The sequence below is a fragment of the Buceros rhinoceros genome, unplaced genomic scaffold, assembly GCF_000710305.1.
Source record: "Buceros rhinoceros silvestris isolate BGI_N320 unplaced genomic scaffold, ASM71030v1 scaffold4480, whole genome shotgun sequence".
Lineage (NCBI taxonomy): Eukaryota > Metazoa > Chordata > Aves > Bucerotiformes > Bucerotidae > Buceros > Buceros rhinoceros.
The window spans coordinates 81,348-103,843 of NW_010387779.1; the positions used below are offsets into that span (position 1 = coordinate 81,348).

Genomic DNA, 22,496 nt, shown 5'->3' on the forward strand with positions numbered 1-22,496 from the left:
GAAAGAGTGAAGTTTAATTCAGGGTCGGGTGCTCAGCTGATGTGAAGCTAGGGACCAGCACCAGAACAGCTATGGGTTGGATAGTGCAAACTTTGATTAGCTGGAGCTCCAGCCCGTGGTGCATATCATCTCCTCTTTTCTTCTGTGCTTGCTTCGGGAATCCTGATCTTGCAGCATTGTGTCTCTCAGGACTTACCCTCCAGCACATGATACCAGGTGGAAGAGCAAGAGAGAATGGAAATCATTTCCTGCAGCTGCTCAAAGCTTTTAATTAGCATTTAACAACAACGAAATAAAGCATAAAACACCACCAACAAAAAAGCATAATGTACCATGGGACGTTAAAAATGTTCTGAAAGTGAAGGGAGCCAAAGCTGTCACTTCCTTTCCAACTTGGCTATTGAAATGTTTCAGAGGTGTGCAAGATTTCCAGGGCCATTTGAAATCTTTGCAGAGAAAATACAAAGCTGGGTCTCACGACCAGTCCTGTGACTTTCCTCACGCCATGGCATTGGACTGAGGAGGTGACTGGATGGAGGCGAAGTCCCAGCTTGGTGGCTTTGCATGGGGGACAGGGTGGAGGGAGCTCAGAGGTGCTCCCCAGGGTGCTTCGTGGGGACTGCAATGCTCTGCATGCCCTGATAGGCTGGCTTTGGTCCAAACCCAACTCCAAATCTTGGGATGTTTTGACGCAGGAGGTCTGTAACTCATCTTGGAGTGACCACCTATAGTTTGGCTTATAGGGTGCCCCAGAGATCTCTGTGCTGTGTAAGAAAGGAGGGTGTAGGTCTGCTTTTTTAGGAGCAGATAGGATAAGAATTTGGCAATATCCTTTGGGCTCCAGATGTTACTGGAAGGAAAGAAAGGGAGCTGTTGTGGATAGAGCTTGGAGACGTAACCTGTGCTGCACCCTAGACCATGACTTCATGTCAGGATGAGCCCCGAGGGAAGCCACGGGCTTCGTGTGATGGACACTACTCTTCCAGCAGCATTCAAGGAGGACCCACAGCTGGATGCTTTTTGGTGGCTGAGAGGCTGGAATTTCATAAGATCCAAGTAAATGGAGGGTGCCCTTGGCTCATGATCTCTGTGACTCTCCCCACCAGTGGGACATTGATATCTGTTCTTTTTTTTGTCCTCTCCAGGAAAAAGGAGGGAAGAGTGATACTTTAGAGGGTTTAACATGCCCACATCTCATAGTGGTCTTATCCTCCTGTCATTGTTTGCCTTGCGAGTCTTTGTGGTGTCCCCAGGGAAGATGCTATATTAAGCATGATGAGGATCTGCTGTCAGGGTCAGGATGCTCCTGGCCCAGGTACTTTCTGATGGTTGTGTAGTCTGTGAGTGCACATGATGCTGTAGCAAGAGAGAGGTGAAGAACTCTGTCCTAGGACCCAAGGCCAGGTTGGATGGGGCTTTGAGCAACCTGCTCTAGTGGAAGGTGTCCTGCCCATGGTAGGGGGAGCAGAACTAGATGATATTTAAGGTCCCTTCCAACCCAAACCATTCTGTGATTCTGTAATTCATTCTTTGCAGGCCTGGTGCCAAGAGAAGGCTCTTGGGCACACAACAGTATGGCAGCTCTTTTCCTTAGTCAACACCTACATGGCAAGGTGACAAGGACAAGATGTTATCTGTGATGGTGGTGCACTACAGGAGCAGCAGGCAGGGTTGAGTGGGGGGGTTGTGTACATATGTGAATGAGGTTGTGGCTGCTGCCCATGGGGGCAGTTTTGATGTCAACTCCACTGTTGGGTGCAAAAAGAAGGAAGAACTTTTCTGCAAGCAGGGCACAGCAGCATGGGACATGCTCGAAGCATCACTGTGTGCCTGCATGCTCAGGCTGGAGTGTCATAGCTTGTGTAGAAATGCTTTGGAGTCAGTCCCTTCCTTACTCTCCCTCTTCATTTCCTCTGTTCTCCAATGCCACTGTGAGCAATTCCTTGTTTCTCCAGCCTCCATCTGCTCTAATTAGGCTGGAAGCCCCTGGAAGGTTTTCAGTCCCTGAGATACTGTACAGCACTGAGCCCCTGTGGCAATTACAGGTCCGATCCTCTCTGCTTCCCTAGCCTTGTCTGCTGCCTCTGATTCAGTCTGGTCCTTTCGGCAGCTGCTCTTAATCACTGGACTGATTTTGGAAAGTCTCCAGCATTGGAGAAATAAAAGACACTTTAGAAAATGGAGGAGGGGGGAAATTGGCTAAACCAATGGCTTTTTAAAAGACTACTTACTTCTTATGATGTGCTTGCTACTGATTAACCTTTGCTCCGTGTTTGCTTTAATTGATTCATGCCTTAAACCAGTCAGAAAGGTTCTGTGGGGTCATGGTGGCTCTCTCTTAAGGGCTTTCTTTCCCCGCAAAGCTTTTAAGAATTTTTGGCTGAGGAATAACCAGTTCTTCCAAGAAATGCAAGTAAATGACACCAACCCTTTTACCTTTTACGAGGTGCTGTAAGGTTGGGAACTATTGCCCTCGATAAGCCTGTTGGTGTCTTCCATGTGGTTCTACCCATGGGACCATGGGTAGTCCCCATGACTGCTTCATGTAACCCTGCATGGATAATTTCCATGGCTGACCTTTGCATGGCATCATGGATAGACCCGCAATCAGTGGGAGAGACAATTTGCAGGCAGTGGTGGCGCTGGCCTCTCCATGCTGCTGGCTGAGTGGCAACACGCGGCCCTGTCCATCTCTGTCCCTCTGGGGCAGGAGGTAAGACGTACTTGGCAGAAAAGGCTTTTTGGAAAGAGGTGGTGGTTGGGGTGGAAGGAGGTGAAACATGATCTATAGGTGTGAAAGGCTTTAACAAACATCGTCATCTGGGAGTTGCACCAGGACTGGTGTCAGGAGAGCCTTTATGGGACGTCAGAAGTTCACCTACTAGCTCCTGGAACCAAGCTGGTGCATTTTTGTTACTGTCAGCTGTAACTTCAGAACCCTCATGCCTTGACAGGCACAGACTTCCAGGGCTGGCTCCCAGCACAGGAAGAGCTAAACCAAGCCAGGAAAAACTGAGTAGGGCAAGGTTCATCATGTGCTTGGTGGTGCTTGGCTCTCCCTGATCCTGGCAAATACTTTCTTCATCCCATAAGCTGACATCTGCCTGGCCTGAGGTTTTCTAGGGGAGCATCTTCCAGGAGCCCTGGGCTTTGGTGCCCGTACCAAGGTAGTCTGTGAAGCCCAGGATGCAGAAGTTCCTTGGAAGAGATCTGGAAGGGTCACAGAACTGAAATAGGCTTGCTGGGTTTGAGTGATGAATGTCCCTTTGTCTTGGGCTGGGTTGGTGCCCTGGCACTCTGGACACTTTAGGGACGTGGTTTAGTGGTGACCTGGCAGTGGGACAATGGTGGGACTTGATGAGCTTAAAGGTCTCTTCCAGCCAAAACAATTCTGTGATTCTGAGACACACATGAGACAGTTCATCTGCCTTTGGATGAGTTGAGTGGTGTCCATTTCTCTTTGCTGGCTGTACTGGGAGTTCAGTGTGACTGTGCTCACAGACGAGATGAGTCAAACTGCTCTTCCAGGAAGACCAAGGAAGGAATGAAAAAATCTACCTCAAGTTCTGCAACCAAATAGACTGCTCCCTTCTTCCAGGCTGCTGGGATGGGAATGCTGCTGGTTGCCAGCAGAGCTGACTTTGCTGGGTGTCCTAGATCCCGAGGATGTACATCAAAGTTCTGCCCATGGGTGGTCTACACTGATCTTCCTGCCTTGCTAAGCACACTCCATGGCTCACACCAGCAGAAGAACCAAAATCAAATGAGCTGTACAGTTACATCTGTTGCACTTGTGATGTTTGGACAACCCTAAGCTGGGAAGCTGAGGCTCTGGGTGACGGCTTTGCTGTGCCCGTAGGTTGGTTAGGTCAGGGGATTTGAGCATGGATCTTGTGTGTCAGACTATCTTTTCACTCCGAAGTGAGTTCAAAAGTTTTCTGAGATGGCTTACGCTGAAATGTGTGAGAGTTTAATTAGCTAGAAAGGATTTTCCTGTGGGAACAGTGGAACAGTGGAACCACAGGCTTATAGTGGAAAACCGGGCCAGCCCTGACACATAGGGATGCTGTAAGTAACTAAACAGAGCGGTCACTGGCTGGTGGTATGGAAAACATCCTTTCTGCCCCTTTCCTTCCCTCCTTGCAGGGGTGTTTTGCTCCAAGGTCTGAACTTTAACACTAGCAACTTGGGGGAGGGCTGGCACTGGGGGCTTCAGCGCTGTGGCTGTCTTGGGCCCCTGGTCCTTTGTCTGGGCTGAATAGCTCTCTGCAGAGCTGCCGGGCAGAGGTATGTGATCTGCAAACCTCTTTTATTTCCCCCTCTTGGCTGACGGACAAAGTCTTCCCTCAGAGATGATGCTTGCGGCGGTGCACTGCCCTTGGTGGGGCTGTGGGGCCAGAGAGGGTCCCCCATGCTGCGTCCCAATCTTCTCGTCTCCCCTTAACATGAGGGCACAAAGAGCTGCTTAGGCATTCACGGGAGCAGAGGGAGACCCAAGCCAGGGCACGCTGAACTGCACAAAGTAGGATTTATCTTCAAAGAAATATTTCCCCCCTTTCTGAGCTTTTTTTTCCTTTTTTTTTTTTTAAGGGATTTAGTCCTCCTCCTTCTACCCTCCCAGGCAGGCTTTGAGCCATGGAAGCACTTTTTGCCTCCCCATGGTGACTTTTAAATGGTGGAAAAGCAACTTCTTAGAAAGCTGCTGGCCACCCAGGGGCAAATTCTGGGGCTGTGCCCCACGTGCTGCACAGGGCTGAGAACGGCTGCAGGCTTCGTTGCTGGTGGTGTTGCACAGCCACAGAGACGTTAGGACAAAACTCTTCCCTTCTCCTGTTGACCACACCAAAGTGTGGGGAGCAGCATTTCACCCCAGTTTGGTCATGCCAGCAGCATGCTGGCTTGTACCAGCACTAGCGTGGCCAGCAGGACCAGGGCAGGGATCATCCCTTTGTACTTTGGGGAGGTTGCACCTTGAATCCTGGGTCCAGTTTTGGGCCGCTCACTCCCAGAAGGACATTGAGGGGCCGGAGTGTGTCCAGAAAAGGGCAACGAAGCTGGTGCAGAGTCTGGAGAACAAGTGCGCTGAGGAGTGACTGGGGGACATGGGGTTGTTTAGCACACATCGTCCAAGGCATTTCATATAGGTGAATATTTTTTTTTTAAATGAGAGTTCTGATGTACCAGAGTTTTCCAGGTCCTGCTATGGCCAAACTGGGCCCTATCCACATTTTAATGCAGCGGAAAATATAGAAAACAGACACAAAATGACAAAACTCTGCTGTATTTGGGTCAGCATTTGATGCTGAATTTGGGGCTTCTTTTCTACCCTCAACCAGAATCTCCTCTCCTCCACTATAATGAATAAAACCAACAGCATTTTCTGCCACCCTGGGTGGGCTGGGAGAGCACCTTTGGTTGGATACGGGTCACCCTTTCTTCCCCTTGGTGATGGAGCGTCTCCTCCCCAGAGCAGAGAGGACTGGTGAGCCTTCTGCCCATTCATCACATAGACCCATCACGATGAAGTAGCTGCAGCTTTAGTCCTTGGGACCATGGAGAATCTGGGCTGGTATGGCCTGATGGCCACCACACATGCTAGGCCGGTGGCTGTGAGTGGCTACCTTTCCTCAAGTGGTGCGGAGGAAGTTTCTAGAAGGACAGTTGGGGTTTTGGGGACTTTCTAGAGGGAAGAGGGGGAGGCACAACATTCTAACAAGGAGGATTGGGGTGATTAAGGCCTTCAAGAATAAAAGCAGAGTGGGCTAGGTGGACCTCTCCAGAAGGTAGGTGGGGTGGACCTCTGTAGAAAGAAGCTCTTAGTGAAAAATAATTTAAACCCAGACCTCACTGAACAGCTCTGTAGGAATAACCTCCCATTCCTCCTCAAAGAGAAGTTTCCTTAGCTGAAATCGTCTCCATCTGTGCCAGACCCACAGTTTTGCTCCTTGCAGTGGAGGGGTGCTGGTGACACGCAAACCTCCGCAGAATTGAAACCACGTGGCCCTTTTGGGAGATTTTGAATAATAACGATGGATGTGAATATGCTTTTTTTCTCCCCTCCCCCCCCCTTCAACCTCTCCTTTTTTCTTTTTAAGCTGCTATTAATCAGCTTTATTCAAAACATTCATTTTGCTCCCTCCTTGCAGGCGAGAGGGAAAATCTACCCTAGCACTGTGAGACCCTTTTACAAACATGATGATTTTCCTTTTGCCTGTTTCCACATGGAGCTCAAAGCATTTAGATAAAATTCCTTGTAAACACTCTGAGGCTTGGCCAGTAATTTCCTGGGCACACATTTGTTAGCGTAGCCCACAAAGTGCTTTGAAGATGAAGAAAACCAGCTGTAATTTCTAACGATGATGATTATGATTAAACGAGGTTTCTGCAAAAAGTTGTGAGTCATCCCTGGAGACTGGACATTGGGTTAAACATGCTCCAAGCATGAGAGGCTCTCTCAACAGAGAGGCTGTTGAGAGAGGTACCTTGAGGAGTAGAGACACCAAATAGTTTTTGGGGGAGAAGAAAAAGTGATCTGTGCAAAAAATGTGGTTCAACTTTGGAGCTTTATTCCTATGGTGGTCACTCTAGAATAAAGCCAGGGATTAAGGTACATTTTCTACCCTTAATTCTCATGGCTAATGTCTGGTTTTGGTTTAAGGTGAATAGATCCCACCTTGGAGTGAGGCTTACTTCACCACGCAGGGGTATATGTAGAAGTTTGGGGCCAGTTGTAGGGTCACCAAACCCATATCGCTCATCCCCACCAATGGGGGTTCCTCAAGGGCTTGTCAAATTGACCCCACAAAATTGATTGGTTGCCTCAGAAGATCTTCCATGTGACCACAGATGAACCCTGGTCTTAGCAGACACTGGGACTGAAAATCAATTAGTCCATGCCCATCATTTTCAGCCCAGCTCCTGCTGGGTGTCTCACCTTTAGGCTATAGCTCTGACTCCTGTGTGATGGGGATAAGTCCTTGTGCAGTGCTACTAGATGCAGGATTCAGCTGTATTTTTAAGTTAATTTGGTAGAAATGGGTTTGATTATTTGTGTCTGTTCAAAGTGTGGTGGCATATTACAAAATGTAGAATCATAGAATAGTTTGGCTTGGAAGGGACCCTTCAAGATCATCTAGACCAACTTCTGCAATAATCAGGGATATCTTCAACTAGAGAAGGCTGCTCAGAGCCCCAGGGTCCAACCTGACCTGCAGTGGTTCCAGGGATGCAGCTTCTACCACCTCTCTGGGCAACCTGTTAAGCATTAACCTTGGTAGAAAAATCCCTATCGCTTTGAAAACAACAGCCATTGCATGTTGGAGGTGTACCACAACAACTGAAATGGATAAATATTGTCCCCACAGTCACGGGCGCAGTTATTCCTTCCCCTTTCACTTCCACATCCATTCATTATTTCCCGTGTTAAGCCCTATTGTTCCTTTGAGCTAAAGGCACCTTGAAGCCAACAGCTAATCAATACACAGAATGTGCTTTGCACGTTTGTCTGGGATCCCACACAGAAGTAAGATATAATTAGGGCTTATAAAGAAACAGTTGAAAGTCTTAGTGATATATTATAATTATCATCTGCCAGGAAAGGGAAAGGATATAGAGAATATTCCATATCACAGAGAGATTATGACTGACTTTAGTTTCTTTGATCCTTTTTCTATTCGAGTGTTAAACCTCATTAACTCCTTGAAAAGAAACAGAAAGCAGATGATGGTGAAATACAAAGAACCTTAGATTGTGGTCCAGAGCCTTGGACACAAATGCATGTTTAAGGGATGCTCTTTGCTGGGCTTTTCTGGCTGGTGGTAAGGTCAGTGTGTGGCTCATGGTGATGGTGACCAACCAGCAGCTTGCCAGGAGGTTGATTTTACTCCTTTGCCTCTGTTGGTGAGATGCTGTGGGAGACTCTTGGGTGGAAGGGCAGGAAATGATGACCCAGTGTGGTGGGATGGCACCAGAAGTCCCCGAATAAGGGACGTGCAGGTGCTGGGAAGGGTCAGCTTAGGCTCAAGGCACCTCTCTCCCCTAACACAGGGTTCACTTTGTTTCCAGATCCCATAGAAATGGTGGTATGGGCAGGGTGGGCATCAGTCCTGTTCTCCTGCCTTCCTATGTCATCAAGATGCTCAGGGCAAGCTGGCTATGCTCAGGTGCTGAGAAATGACCATTCCCACATCTCTCTCATGGCTCCTGGTATCCACATATTTTTTTTCCCAACATTCTTCTTGCAGCAGAAGAACATCTGGAAAGAGCCCTGCACCCTGCTGCTCATGTGTTGCAGGATCTCATGTTGGAGAAAGCTCAGTAGATGCAAGGAAAAGTGAAGAAATACTTACAAGGTCCAAGGAAAAAGCAGTGACAAATTCAGCTGTGGTACCTGTTTACCCCTTGAAAGGTGAATGCCCCAGCTCTGCAGCACCAAAAAAGAGAAGGGCTTTTTCTCCTTGCTTGTATGCTGATATCTCAAGCAAGCTCCTCTTGCAGCACCTTCTTGTTCAGGCTATGTGGCTGAATGTTTTCTGTTTTTTCTCTCTTGCTCCTTCCTCCATCATCCCCCCTGGGGCATTTCTCAAGCTTTTCTTCACTTTGTCAAGCAGTGAGAAATAAGCAGCCCTGTCCAACTGCCTGCGATTATGAGGACTTTTATCTGTGAGCAAACAAAGTCTCTGTTTGCAAGGGAAAGACCTGAGGTCTCTTGGGTTTATGGGGCTGAAAAACATATGTTACTGCTTTCACGGCTCACTTGCTAAGGAGTCCTAAACTTTGCTCTCCCACTGATGCATGTTTTCCTGCTTGCTCTTTGCTCCTGCCTCTTTTCCAGTGAATGGACCCAAGCTTGCAGTTTCCCTCCTCTACCCATTTATCTTTGCCTGGTAGAGATGGGCAGGGGCTGCAGATGACCTCTAAATTTTAGGATCACTGTGCTTCAAATCTAGATGCAAGCACTGTAAGGCCTTCTGATATGTCCGGGCAATGACTGAACTGCTCCAAATCCTGACACAGACCTCCTGGCTTTCAGCCTCTGCATCTGCTCTGTGTTGTGGTGTTGGGACCAGACGCTGTGATATTATCTCTTAGGATCAGATGCTTATGAAGTCAAATGTTTCAATGTTTGATGTCATCCGAGCCAGTAGTAGATTCAGCCAGATCATGGGAAAGATGTTATGGCTTCTGAATGCCCCATAACAACTGTAACAGCAGGCTGGTAATTTGTGAGCAAGGATGAAACCATGGGACGGAGGGTCGTGGAGAACCTGAAGGGTGACTGAGTGTAAGGAGGGAGCTTGCATTAAATTAAACACAGTTATCTGAGCACATGGAGATGCACCTGAGGGCAGGAAACTGGCAGAAGATTTGGAGGTAAAAGGGGAGGAGAGATGCCTGCGTGGAAGGACATAGATAAGGAGAAGAAAGGAGTGCCTGGAGATCTAAGTACATTTTGAGCAGAGAAGGACTCTTCTGGCTGCCCTTAGGATGAGGTCTTCTTCATCCTCACATGGGACTTGTCACATCTAAGATGGGGTTTCTCCTGGGCTTCTCCCCGAGTCACCACTGGAGGGTTGCTGATACCTGCCACAGCACAGTGTAAATGCATTGCAGATCTTGCAGAGCTGCAGAGGGAGATGAGCTCTTCTGAAGAGTCACTGCCTTCAGAGGGAGTGACCAAATATCTGGCGAGTTGTCCCTGGTCTTCCTGACCACTGTGAAATTTTCTTTGCATCTGCACACAAGTATTGCCTTTTGTCTACTGCCTCAACATGTCTGGTGCTTTGTTCCTCAGCAGAGACCTACAGAGACCTACAGGCAGTCCCCTACAGCTGTGGGGCAGAATGGCTCAAAATCTCCCATTTGTTAGGTGAGCCCTGTATGCCCAAAGGGAGCAGGAGCAGGCTTGGGTCAAGTCATGATGTGAGGCTTGGCAAGGTGGTTTCTGCTTTGGATGAGAGCTTGCTGGTCCCAGCAGATGTGGTTCATTGGCTTCCCTGGTCTCTAGCCTCTGTTGGTCTCTAGTTGTCTTTCTGGATGGGTCTGACAGCTCTTTTGTGCATAGCCATCTCTCTCTGGAGCAGAGGAGGACCTCAGCCACAGCAGCTCTCATTCCCTTGTCAGCTCATGTCAGAAAGAAAGAGCAGATGCTAGTAAAGGATGGGAGAGAGCAATGAGCTCCTTCTTACAAAGAGCTCCAAATAATAATTTTCCTGGGTGCAGAATTGATGAACTCAATGCCTAAACTTTGGCCTCGTTAGTGCCATTTCTCAAGGTTTGGCAAGGGCTTGGTGCCACCATGCCCTGAAGAATTTGAAGTCAGCTCTTGGACAGAGCATCCCTTTTGACCACTGAGGGCTCTGAGGTCTGAGCCTGTGATGGATAGCTAGCCCTGGACTGGCATCCCAAAGAAGAGGGAAGGGGTGGCTTCCTCCTGCTGTTTGTGCTGTTTCTGCTATACTGTCCCCTGTCCGTTCAGACACTGCATTGCATTGAACAGCTCCTGTACCCCAACTGCACCTTCTCCTCCTGGTGGAAACAGCTTTCAAACTCCCAAGCTCACAAAATACTCCTGAAGAAACAACAATTTGTAACTTCAACCTATCATCACTGAGCTAGCTAAGAGTAGTTGTCCTGCGGGGCCTGTGTCTCTTTAGCAGGCCAGATTGTCTTGTGTAGAACAATATATCACCATTTACTCAAGCAGAGATATGTCAGAAAGCATCTGTGTTCCACGAGACGGAAGTTTAGTCTAGTTTTATTGCCTTTGTGCAATGCTTTGGCCCTTTGCACGGTGCAGAGGAGCAGCTGGGTGAGGTAGGTCGGCCTGTTGGGGTCTGGGAGAAGAGGGACAGGGTCTCTGGTCAGAGAAAAGGAAGAGGCAGGGCAAGGAAGAGGGGTGCATGGATACAGTGCCAGCAGAAGCCGGAGTCCAAAGAAGGGGACAGGTGATGCTCTTTGTTTTTTCATACTGAAAGGTTTTATGGAGCTGCTTATTGCTGTGGTAGCCTAAACATGTTGGGCAATGCAGTCAATTGGGATTTGGGGGATGTGAGACATGAAGGTTTTTGCTCATCTTTGGCTAGCCTGATGTTTTTGGGAGGGCCAGGGCTGGTGGAAGTGGTTATGGAAAGAAGGCTGTGTTCCCCTCTGCCTCCCTCCCCAGCCTCCCCTGCAACGAAGGGTCCCTTCACAACAACCCCTGGGCTTGGAGAGATGACTTGCATGGGAAGACTAAGGTGGGAGCTCATTAAATTCTTAATTATATAGACATTCTTCAGTGTTCTGGTGCATAAAGCTGAAAACACCTTTCCCTTTCCACTGGGGATAAGTCCAGTGTGAATTATTTGAACATTCAGATGTCCAAGACCAGACAATGTGTTTGACAATGAGAGAAACTGGATGCTGCAAGTGTCCAGTATCCTGTGCTCTGGGTGAACAGGTCACATCTGGAGGGGCTGTTCACCACATCCTGTTATGCCTACTACATGCCAAAAACCATGTGAAATACGATGAAAATCCCAAATATCAGGTGACTGTGGACTCCATACAAGGATGATCTGAGGAGCAGAAAACATGGGCTACAAGGGAAGATGAGGAAAACCGGGGGTTGTTCAGTATAGAGAGGGCTTAGGGGAAGTCATCCAAACTGTTGTGAAATAGCTTCAAGGGGGAGAGTTTTAAGCTATTTTTTATATCCACTGTGAATGAAGTAGTGAGTTTAAACTGTAACACAGGAGACTAGATATTGGGAAAAAACTTAACCATAAAGCTAGTTTGGACTGGCTTAGTTTGTTTTAGGCAGATGGTGGAATCTCCATCCCTGGCAATTTTTATGAGGGGGGAAGACTAACCCCTAGATTTAACACCTGACATACTGCTGTAATCAGCCAGATGGAGCAAAGAGTGTGCTGAGGTCTCTGTTGTCTCTGTTTCCCTGTCAAATCCTATGTGCTCGTAGTTAAATATTCACCCTTGTGCCCACACTAAGAATCTGAGCAACAAACCTCATGCCTGCAAAACTGAAGGTTTTGGTCCAGTGTCCTGTTGCTGAAGGGGAAGGGCTGGGCAAGAATGGATGCTGTGGTCTGGCAACAGGGGAAAATCATAGTTTAGGGATCCTCATAGGAAGTTACAAATACTACAACCCTTTCTAACGCATGATATCCCTCTGGTAAGAGCTCTGAAGGGTCAAACATGTTCAAAAGAGGTGGCTGTGGTAACTTGGTAGTTGCTGGGTTTATGCCAGATGTACTTGAGGCTGGCTGATGATGACAGCAGGATCAGCTGTCAGCTGCACCACTTGCTGGTGGCATAATGCCTGCACTGCCCTTCTATGGGGTAATTCAAGAGCGGTATCACTATCTTGCCACATGAGATTGGCATCAATTTTTTACTATGAGGTGACATACTGATGCCCAGATCTGATACTGCTGAGCTTCTAGGGCTGGCTTCTAGGATCGCTTGGGCACTGCTCAGTTAGTAGAAGTCCAAACTGAACACCCTTTTGTTTCATTTCCATCCTCTCTTCATTCACTCCAGCTGCCAATAATCTAGGATAGTTGCAAAGAGTACCAGGGATGCATCATTTCAGTTTTAACTTGCATCTTATGTCTCTGTTTTATTTGTACTTTCTGCAAACTGATCAGTTTTTTGCAAGGATTTACCCCTGATTCCTGCAAAGACAGACGGGGCTCTGAGTGATTCACAAAAAACGTATGTATGTGTTTCATCACGTGTTTAGTGCAGCAACTTGTTCATTCTTGTTCTTCAAAGACTGTTACTACGTCAGGTAAATCAGGCAGATTTGAGTCCTGAGCTGGGACTTTGCAGCAGACATGCTTGGATTTCTATGTGGCTGGTATGGACTCAAGGACATGATGGCACTTTCTAATGCAACAGAAGAACATCTCTGGGTATTCTTAGACTCTAAAGAAGTGTTGGATGATGGTGCTTCTTTGTATGCCAATGCAAGACTTTTTCTCTAGCTCTTTCCTTGTGGTCCCTGCTGGGTGAACCACTCTTTGCTGGCACAAACCCATGTGCTATTTGCTTTGCTGTTAACTACAGCGATTGCAATTTACCACCAAGTTCTTTGTTTAAAATGAAGGCATCTCCCGTGTGTGTGTGTCTTTGCAGCTACTTTTTCTACCTTCGGAAAAGGTGCCGAGTAAACTGTTTCAGACAGGAAATAGTTTTTCCTTGAGGGATCAGTCTCTGTAGTGCTGTAGTTTTGCCAGGATAAGAGAGATGTTTACGTGGAGAGTTTTAGTTCAATTCCTACGTGGACTATTTAAATAGCAGCAGGTTGCAGACAGGTCACAGTGATGTTGGATTAATTCCCTCATCTCACTTAGGTATATGAAATTAGGTGGGGTGTTCTCAGCACCCTTCCCTGCTGGTCACAACATCCTTTTGAGAGAACTTCCTCTCTTTTTTTTCTGATATGAAGAGCTTACCCAGAAGGAAAGGAGGGTCACGGTCTCCCCATAAAAACTTGTGGTCTTTTTTCAGGAGGAAGATGAGATAAAGCCACTCAAATGGAAGCCAGTTCCACCAGCCTCAAGAGGCTCAAGTTTGGGAAGCTGAAGGTGGTACGTCGGCGCTTGCTACAAAGGTACGAGCATCAGCCTTTCATCTCCTGCCTGGCTGGTTTCTACAGCTGCCGGTGGAAGCGATACCAGCGCAGACGGACCGAGCCTGGGAAATGCTGCTGCAAAACGGTAAATTCTCGCAAAATCTGCACAGACGTTGATTTCTGTGTAGGGGCAGGTCAGTCCAAGCTGACAAGTGTTTGATGTCATGGGCCAAAGACATCCCTGCCCAACGTCGTTTGGAGCCCACTGAGATCTGTTGGGTGGTTGATGTATAGATGTGTTTCTGTGGAAAGCTCAGTTTTCCTGTGCCATCGTGCAGTGAACAAATGTGTGGTGGCAGGCAAGGACCTTGCACAAAACTCTCCTGGCCAGTGAAACATCTCAAAGCCAGATTAAAGAAGTAAAGTTGGGGATGAGTGAGCAGTAAGAACTGCAGAGAGGGCTGCTGCCTAGAGCAGCACCTCCCTCTCACGTGAGGTGGTTAAAATCCTGTTCATTTGTGAAATCATGAGATCTGTTTTCCCTGAACATAAATACTGCAGGGTAAGCTTTTGAGGACGTTCCCCAGGTCACAGGAGATGGGAGGAAGTAATCTCCATATCTACTTCAGGAGGTCCAAGACAAAACCACATGTTTTCAGGACAGCCTAAAAGTATCTGCCATGTGCTTTGGGATAGATAAGGCTCTGACCACTCGTCCTTCCTCTCCCTCTCCAGCGGGAATGCGTGTTTTTCCCATTGCTTGTTGGAGCTTTCTGCTTTTCTCTGGTCTTTCTGTACATGTGGGGTGAAGCGAAAAATGACTACAATAACTTTGACTGGTAAGTACAATTTTTTCCTCCTCTCCTGCTCCTTGGGCAGGTCCCCAGGGTAGCTGGGAAGAGACGAGCCCCCACCCCAGCAGCTGCACTACTTCAGGACACTTTAGTAATGAGCCAAAGATTTGTCTCCTTGAACTCTTGAGTACAGCATCCAAATTCAATGTCCAGAGACTTCAGAGGTGCAGAGGCTCTGCCCTTTGCTTGGCTACTGTTTTTAGGTGTAAGAGTGAATTTGGGAGAAAGGGGAGAAGCGTAATCACAAACATTGCAAGTGAAGGGGACTAAATAGCTCTTTCCTTTCCTTCTCTGCATCTTTCCCTCTGAAGAAATGTCGGGGCTGACATCAGAAGCATTGCACCAGCTATCTCACTGCAAAGAGAATTGCATGTTCCCAGGCTTGAAAGTAAGAAGTAACTGGCAGGAATTAATGCAAATCCTTTCCTCTCTACAGTACGTAGGAAACAGTTATGTGAATCTGGCCCCTTAAATTAAACAGCTCAGGTTTAATTATGGGGAAGAAAGGTCTAATAATGTTATTCATCTTTATGGAGCATTTGGGTAAAATGTAAAGCTTCCTTCTCTCTCCTTGGGCAATCCCTCTGCAGCTCCTCCAGCTTTCTGGTGTTTTCTCCCTCAAAACCCGACTCTACTCTCTATTTTGCCACGCTGCCCCACACACCCACGGGCAGACAATGTGGGCTGTTGGCCTGAGTCATGTCATCTCACAGTTTCCCCAGGCTGCCTTGTCAGCAGCAAGGTGCTGTGTCTTATAGACAAACTGGGAGCTGGTGTATTTTACCACCAGCACCCTGGGGTATTAGTCTGGTGATTAATGCCATCATGGATCTGGGGAAGGAGGCTCTTAACCACTTTTGCGTGTTACAGGGTAGGTTATTCCTCCCTCCTTCTTTGTTTTATTGCTTTGAAAATTGCAAAATTTCAAAGATCAGGATTGTTTCCCTTTCAGTCCACCTGCTAAAGCATTATTAAAATATTTTATTTCTTTTTAGGTATAACTATGGAAACCTGGGCTTCTGGTTCCTCTGGTCACTTGTTCTCCTGATTGTGGCTGGAATCCTGTTCACATACATCGCGCTGTTATTGGTAAGTGATGCTCCTTGTAAGCCAACTATGATTTATGGCCCTAAAAAATAAACACAGTGATGGCTTTGATGTCAGACCAAAGCTCAACCTAGCCCTGCATAGGATCCTTAGACAGTGGATACCTGGGGGAGACTGGGAACACAAGAAGTCTTTACGGTACTTTCTCCCCGTGTCCACCTGTGCATGACTGATTTCAACTTGGCAGTCCCAGAGCCACATGTAGTTTCTGTGATTTTTCTCAATGATTTTCGTTTGATCTATGTATCCAGCCTCTCTTTCAACCCAAGAAAAGCTGAGCCAGCAGTGGCTGGGTTTAGATTTAGGGGAAGCTAAGGATTGTTGCTTTGACAGCAGGGAAGTATGGGGCTCTGAGTCATGTAGCAGTGGTGGTATGTCATCAAAGCTGAGTTATTCCTCTACTAATGAATAAAAAATCTCTTTAGAAGAAGAGGAACATTATTACTGAAGCTGCTTTGACTCACTCAGCTTTGCTGGGGGGTTTCTCTCCAGGTAGAGATGACAGATGTGGTCACAAAACATTGCTGAAGTTTATGTTCAAAGACACATTGTTCCTGACATCTTCGCTTTTCTAAATCCTGTGAAATTTTCTGTAGGCTTCAGATCTCTTGTCGGCTTTGGTTACTGGAAACATACCAAAACCAAACGTTTCCTAAAATTTCTACCTACTCTTCCTTTTTCTCTGTCCTTTCCCTTAAAGGCACCCCTCCAAATAAAGACAGATCTGCATCTGTGTTCCCACCTTCTGCATCCAGAGCTATAGGCTAAGAAATCACTTTGACTCTAGGGACAGGGGTCCACATTCAGTCTCATGTCTGCTCCAACTTTCATTTTGAAAAGGCAGATGCTGAGGGTGAGGTTATGGCTTTGGTTCACCTTCGTGTCCAAGACAACCAGCTTTTGCCATCATTTCCTGCTGTTCTTACCCATTCCCTGATGTGTCATCATACAGACGGTCTGTAAATTGCTCATGGCAGGGAATCTCTTTTTGCTCCATTCATGCAGTGCCTAATGCAACAGTTTTCTGGGGTCCTTTGTCCCTGCCGAAGTACAAACAAACAGTGATTCTATTCTAGTGTTAGCAATATAAAACTCAAAGTGATAAACAGGATAGCTGCTTGGCCATGCCCGCAGCAACCAATAGCCTTACAAAAGCTATGGATAACTGAGCCCTGAGTAGGACGAATGACAGTATTTAATTACATGGATTTTGTGCCACCCTGGTGGCTCTGAGGCTCAATGTTTACTATTAAGCGTACCTGGTTTTCCCAGTGGCCGTGAAGTAGTGCGGGTGGTTTGGTGGTTACAATGGTCCTTTGGGCAGCTCAGAACTTTACCAGAGATGCTGATATGACAACAGTACCTCTGAGACTGTTCCTCAGCAGGCCACGGATCTGCAGTCAATCTCAAGATCAGACTAAACCATCGTAGCACATGCTAGAAATGGGCTTTTCAGGTTTTCCTGGGCTTGAGGAGTCTAAAGACCCCTGGGGCTGGTGTTCACCTTGATCATGCTCTGTTTGGATCCAAACATCAGCCAGTATTGGTCTCACTCTTCATTGTGTGGACACATCCTCCTCCTCCTCCTCTTCTCAGCAGCTCACTTCTGTCTAAGGAGGCTAACAGCATTTGCCCTCCTTATGAGGGTGAGCACTGATAAACCTGAAAGAGTACAAGTGGTCTGGGTGCTATCAGACAAGTCCTACAAGAGGAACACTTTAAAGGTTCCTCTGCTCTGCAGACAGCCCCTGCAACAAGGGTCCATTTGCTCCTTGCTTTCGTGATATGCTTTCATGGTGACCACCCAAAGCTGTTGGCTAAGAATAGAGAATGATTCTACCAGGAGTCACCCCTCCATCAGTGTTTGCAGAGATTCCTTGTCACAACATCTGGCCTTTCACTGTAGCTTTGGATGAACCACCCAGCAAAACACCAGCAGCATCACAGGCTAGTAAGTGCAGCTCATCCCTTCCCCATCTAAATAAACCTATCAGTGTGGTACTATACGCTAGCTGGATTGCTCTAATTAATACATTTCAGACAACTGATGGTCAAATAGCCTCCCCCCACTATGAATTACATCCCCTGTTCTGGTTGAACAGTGTTGGATGGAGACTATCTCCACATATGTTGCAGGAAGGACTGGAAACTGTCACCCAGCCAATGTTTCCTTGAGATGTTTTGCATCATCAGCTCATCACATCAGAAAACTGAGCACCCTGATGACCTTGTTGGAGCAAAAAGATTTTATAGCAACCAGTGGCTGGTCTGGATTCATTTGTGAGCACCATAGTCTCTTGTTTAATGACGACACCCAACTGGAGCCTGCAAGCCTGCTTCCATGACCTTATTGTGAACCGATGAAGCAAACACTCTTCTGCCCACTGGCAAAATACTGCACAAAAAAGCACTTGCTGTCTGTAGAGAGACGCTTTCCATCGGCATGCATCATTGTCATTTTTTCAGACAATCAGTTTCAATTAATTCAATTGTTATCACTCCCCAGGACAATTTTCTCACCCCCATTAGAGTTAAAAGGTTAAGCTGAGTGCTCTAACTGCAGGACATTCATGCTCAGTGGACAAGAAAAAGCTTTTCTTGCTCAGTCTTTCAAATACCAACAGATAATATTTTCCTTTCTGTAGTTTAACCATATTTGTTCTAAGGGTTTGGGGAAGGTGACCCATGCCTGTAGAAAGAAAAGAGGTTCATATGTGTGGTGGCCTTTCCTTTTATAGGCTAAGAGAGGACTCAAAAGGGTACGTTGGCACTGAAGACCAAAAAGTGATCTCAAACCTCTGTCCCTGAGAGACTAGGTACCAAACAAGTTTTGAATTGCTGCATTTTTGTCAGAAAGTGAGTGTAAGGACCTGAATTCTGTTGTTGCGAGTGTCTAAATGAGCAGATGTTTCAGGTGAGCTGAGTGTCCAAGTGCCTGCCCCCCTGTCCTTGTGATGGTTGGTTCAGAGCCTGCCTAAGCCTCACCAGCAGTATTGAAAGAAGCACAAGATTACTCCCATGCTGAAGTAGGGTGCGATTAAGGGTCTATTGTCCATCCTTTTGCAGCATCCTTGTGGTCTGTGCACTCACTCAGAAAGAATGAGACAGAGGAGACATCCTCCTTGCAGCAAATCCATCTGCCTTGTCACTGAGAAGCATCCCTTAATTACCACTTTGCAGGTAGATGCTGGAGGGGTGGCACTTCCATACCTCATACTAAAGAAGAGACGAATACAAGTGTTGGAGGCTGCAAGATTTGGGGAGAATATGGGGCCGACAAGATGGACTTTGGTTGTAGTCTCAGAGGTACATAATGGACACCTAACCTTTGTACTTGCATTAGACAATCCCAGGATATCTGTGGAAGCTGTCTGGAGGAGACAGACCTGCTGGTGCTGGTTGTCCCTTTGCCTGAGGAAGTCCTGTTCTAGGTGCAAGCATATGGGACGTTTCTAAAGGCAGTTGCTCTCTGTAGAAGGGCATGTTGGACAGGTCTTGAGGCAGCTTTTGAGGAGGAGGATGAAACTGGGAGATTGTGGCTTGAGATGTTAAGCTTCAGGGGCGCACATCACATCACCTCATTGGACCATCATGATGTATTCTCCTATAGTGACCAGCGGTGCAACACAAGAGTTCCTTCTTCACCCCCTGAGGATGAAACTGGGCAGTTATTCCTCTTGTAAGCTGATACTGAGATGTTATTTCTATCCATAAAGATGAGCTCACCCTCTGATAGCATTCCCAGATGTGATGTCTCATTCATACAGAAGTTATACTGCAGTAGCAGGGTTGAGTCTGGCTAAGCATGGTCTGTGGAATAAGCATTTGGCTGCTCCACAGGCAAGGGCCAAGTTCTTTGTATAACACTGCTTACAAAAAAGGGGCAACGTGTCTTTTTTCTTCTTTTTCTGAAATAGCTTATTTAAATGGGACTGGCTTAAGATCTTTAGCAGTAATTCAATTCTCTCTGGACTGCTCCCATGGTTACTCGTCATGTACTGGTGTAGGATTCGATTAAAGGAGGCTAACATGTCAAGAACCACTTAAAAGCTGATCAGTATTCTCGGTGAGCTTATATCTTGCCTCAAATCAACATGATCCCAAAAAAGAGAGTGAGTTTGTAGCTGGATGGGAAAAAGCTTGCATTCCTTTATAGTTGTGTTTCAGGAGAGAAGAGCCTCTTCCTCTAGATTTCTATGTCCTGTTTCCATACAATCCCACTGTGCTACCGTCTGGAGGGACTTGCACCATAAATGATCCTTCTCAGTGGAGCACTGCTGTCTGCTAACATGCTTTTCTCTAAACCTTGATATCTGGAGATACAAGTCCCCAAAATGTCCTTTACAGTGGTTGGGAATCTTGCCCCAGGCACTTGGATTCCTGAGCACAGACCTGTGTTTTTTCATGGCAGCAAGGTACTTCTCCTGGTGAAATTCACCATTGGGTTCATGGGCTCCTTAGGTCTGGGACAACTTGAAGAAACTCTTCATCAGAAGAGTTTGGGAAGAGACTGGCTTTCCTTGTCCTTTGCTTCTTGGTGTCCAAGGCTTCTCGAGTTGTCCACTGCCCTCGTTGGGGTTTGTGCCATGCCTCACAGGAACCCTGCCCAAGGGCTACAGCTTGCCACTGGAGGGAAGGAATGTGCCAGCCACTGAAGACTAGAGTCTTTTAATCTCCAAGGCAGTTTTCCCTGTTCTGAGATGTACTTGTCTCACGTTTCCTGTGATTACTGTGCAAGTGTTGTCTCCTCTGCTGTCTGCTCTGTAAATTTGTGATGCTTTGGAGGCATTCTTGATTCCCTGACTTGTCTCCCGCAGATGACATGCCTCTAATTACAACAAATGCACAGAAAATAAACAAGGTTAGTGCTGTATTGGGTCATACCATAACAATCAATCCTGGCCATCATTCCTCTTTTAGAGTTGGTACTCACAAAGAAAAGTCATTGAAAGTGTGTACCCCAAAGTGACCAATTATCTGTTACCCATGAAAGGGCTTTGATCCTGCAGGGCAGCCTTGATATGTGCTTGGCCATTTCAGAAGCTTTTTTACTGCATCAATGAACACTTTCCTCCATCTACTGGACCTGCTAACAGCCTTGACACTGTGCAGGAAGACCTGGTGTAAAGTGACTTACCAATGCAAAAATAATTCACTGAACGTACTCCATCATCTTCTACCAAGATGCAAACAATCTCTTCTTGATTTCCCAGGTCCTAGCGATGTGTTTGCTTGCAGAAGGTCAGCAGCTGTACCTACACTGGAGTCACAAGGTGGGGAGAGTCAGGGATTTCTGGTACTCTAATCCATGCATTAAATTGATTGAGTTTGTTTCTCTGCATGAAAAACATCTTAGATTATAGGAGTGAAGGAAAAGAGGAAAGAGGTTAATCTTAGGAGACTTTAGATACCCATAAGAACGATATCTCCACCTGATCGGATCACCTAAACTTTCTTTGCAGTCAGTGGAGGGAAATTAATCCTCTGAGGATGCAATTCATTCAGCTGGTCATAAGCATCTAATTTAAGATGAGATGAATCACACTTCAAGTACCTTTTTTCCCCCCACTGACTCTAAAAGGAGCCTGCAGTGACTCATTCAGGTGAAGATATCTATATTTGACATGTCTACATGTGGTAACATGAAGACAAAAGCAAAAGAGAAGCACAGCATAATTTTCTGAAGCAGACTCCAGCAGCACTGAAAAAAGTGGCTGCTACCTCTGCAGAAGAGAAATTGGCTTTTCCAAGGCTTCCTGGTACCTTATGCCTTTTGGTTTTGGGTGGTTTGGGAAATGCCACCTGGAGTTTTGAAGGTGGAAAAACAAATCCTCAGAGTTGTCACGGCAAAATGATGCATTAGAATCACCTTCCTTAAGAAATACTTGAGGCTCTGTGAGGCGTTTAAGAAACAAGCCTCTAGCCATGCAGTTTAGGGGAGAACAAAATGTGATGGAAAAATCTTGTGGTGGAAGGGAATAGCTGAACGTGCAGACACTTGATCCTGTGTTTCTGCATTTAAGTAACGGAAACACATTCATCTTTACTGCTGAAAAATGTCTTCCATAAAAACTGAAAAGATATAGAAAAATTTGTAAAAAAATTTCAAGACAGCATGCTTGGCCAGAAGACGTTTAGGATGTATTATTAAGGTGATGATTTGTAGGACCCCCGAGGAGTGCCACAAAAGTGATGTGAGGGCTGGAACATCTCTCCTGTGAAGAAAGGCTGAGAGAGTTGGGGGTGTTGAGGCTGGAGCAGAGAAGGCTGCGGGGAGACCTTAGTGCGGCCTGTGAGTGCTTCCAGGGGCCTCTGAGAAAGCTGGGGAGGGGCTTTGGATCAGGGTCTGTTGGGCCAGGACAAGGGGTGATGGGTTCAGGTGGAAGAGGGAGATTGAGACCAGAGAGAAGGGAGAGATGTTTGATGCTGAGGTTGGGGAGACCCTGGCCCAGGTTGCCCAGAGAGGTGGGAGAAGCCCCATCACTGGCCCCATGTCAGGTGAGGTTGGCCCTTGGGGCTCTGAGCAAGCTGTCCCTGCTCCCTGCAGGAGAGTTGGACTAGAGAAGCTTTAAAGGTCCCTTCCAACCCAAACCATTCTGTGATTTTATGATTCTAAGAATGGTTAGGTCCAATTTCTCCTTGCACTTAGTTCTTAGCAGATAGATGCTGTACCAAGAAAAGCCTGCTGTCACCGCTGCGCCGGGACCAAACTGAGCAAGAAGCCAAGGAATAGACTGAGCTACCTCCTCACTTTTTTGGTTAAAAGGGGAACTCTCATCTCTTAATTATGGGTATTTTTGCTGTTGCTGAAGCCTGTTCCAAAGCAGTTCATAGCAGAAGGAAGCTGTGTTGCTGTCTCTTTGGGCTGGGATTCATCCCTTCTGGATGATTGGGGATGTAATGTGAGCTCATCATTGAGGCTCCATCTGCACCAATAGAGAGAGACAGAGGCACCTTCC

At 46.8% G+C, this 22,496-nt stretch overlaps 1 protein-coding gene across 1 annotated transcript in view; it reads left to right on the top strand.

Annotated features, from left to right (window-relative positions):
- The window catches only part of GDPD4 (glycerophosphodiester phosphodiesterase domain containing 4), a 36,888-nt gene that overhangs the window by 1,281 nt on the left and 13,111 nt on the right, over positions 1 to 22,496 (top strand). Inside the window, exons 2-5 of the mRNA XM_010133851.1 lie at positions 13,513 to 13,721; positions 14,312 to 14,415; positions 15,426 to 15,519; positions 20,751 to 20,810. Of these exons, the coding sequence (XP_010132153.1) occupies positions 13,539 to 13,721; positions 14,312 to 14,415; positions 15,426 to 15,519; positions 20,751 to 20,810 (441 nt within the window). The 5' untranslated portion in view covers positions 13,513 to 13,538. The remainder of the gene's footprint in view (positions 1 to 13,512; positions 13,722 to 14,311; positions 14,416 to 15,425; positions 15,520 to 20,750; positions 20,811 to 22,496) is intronic.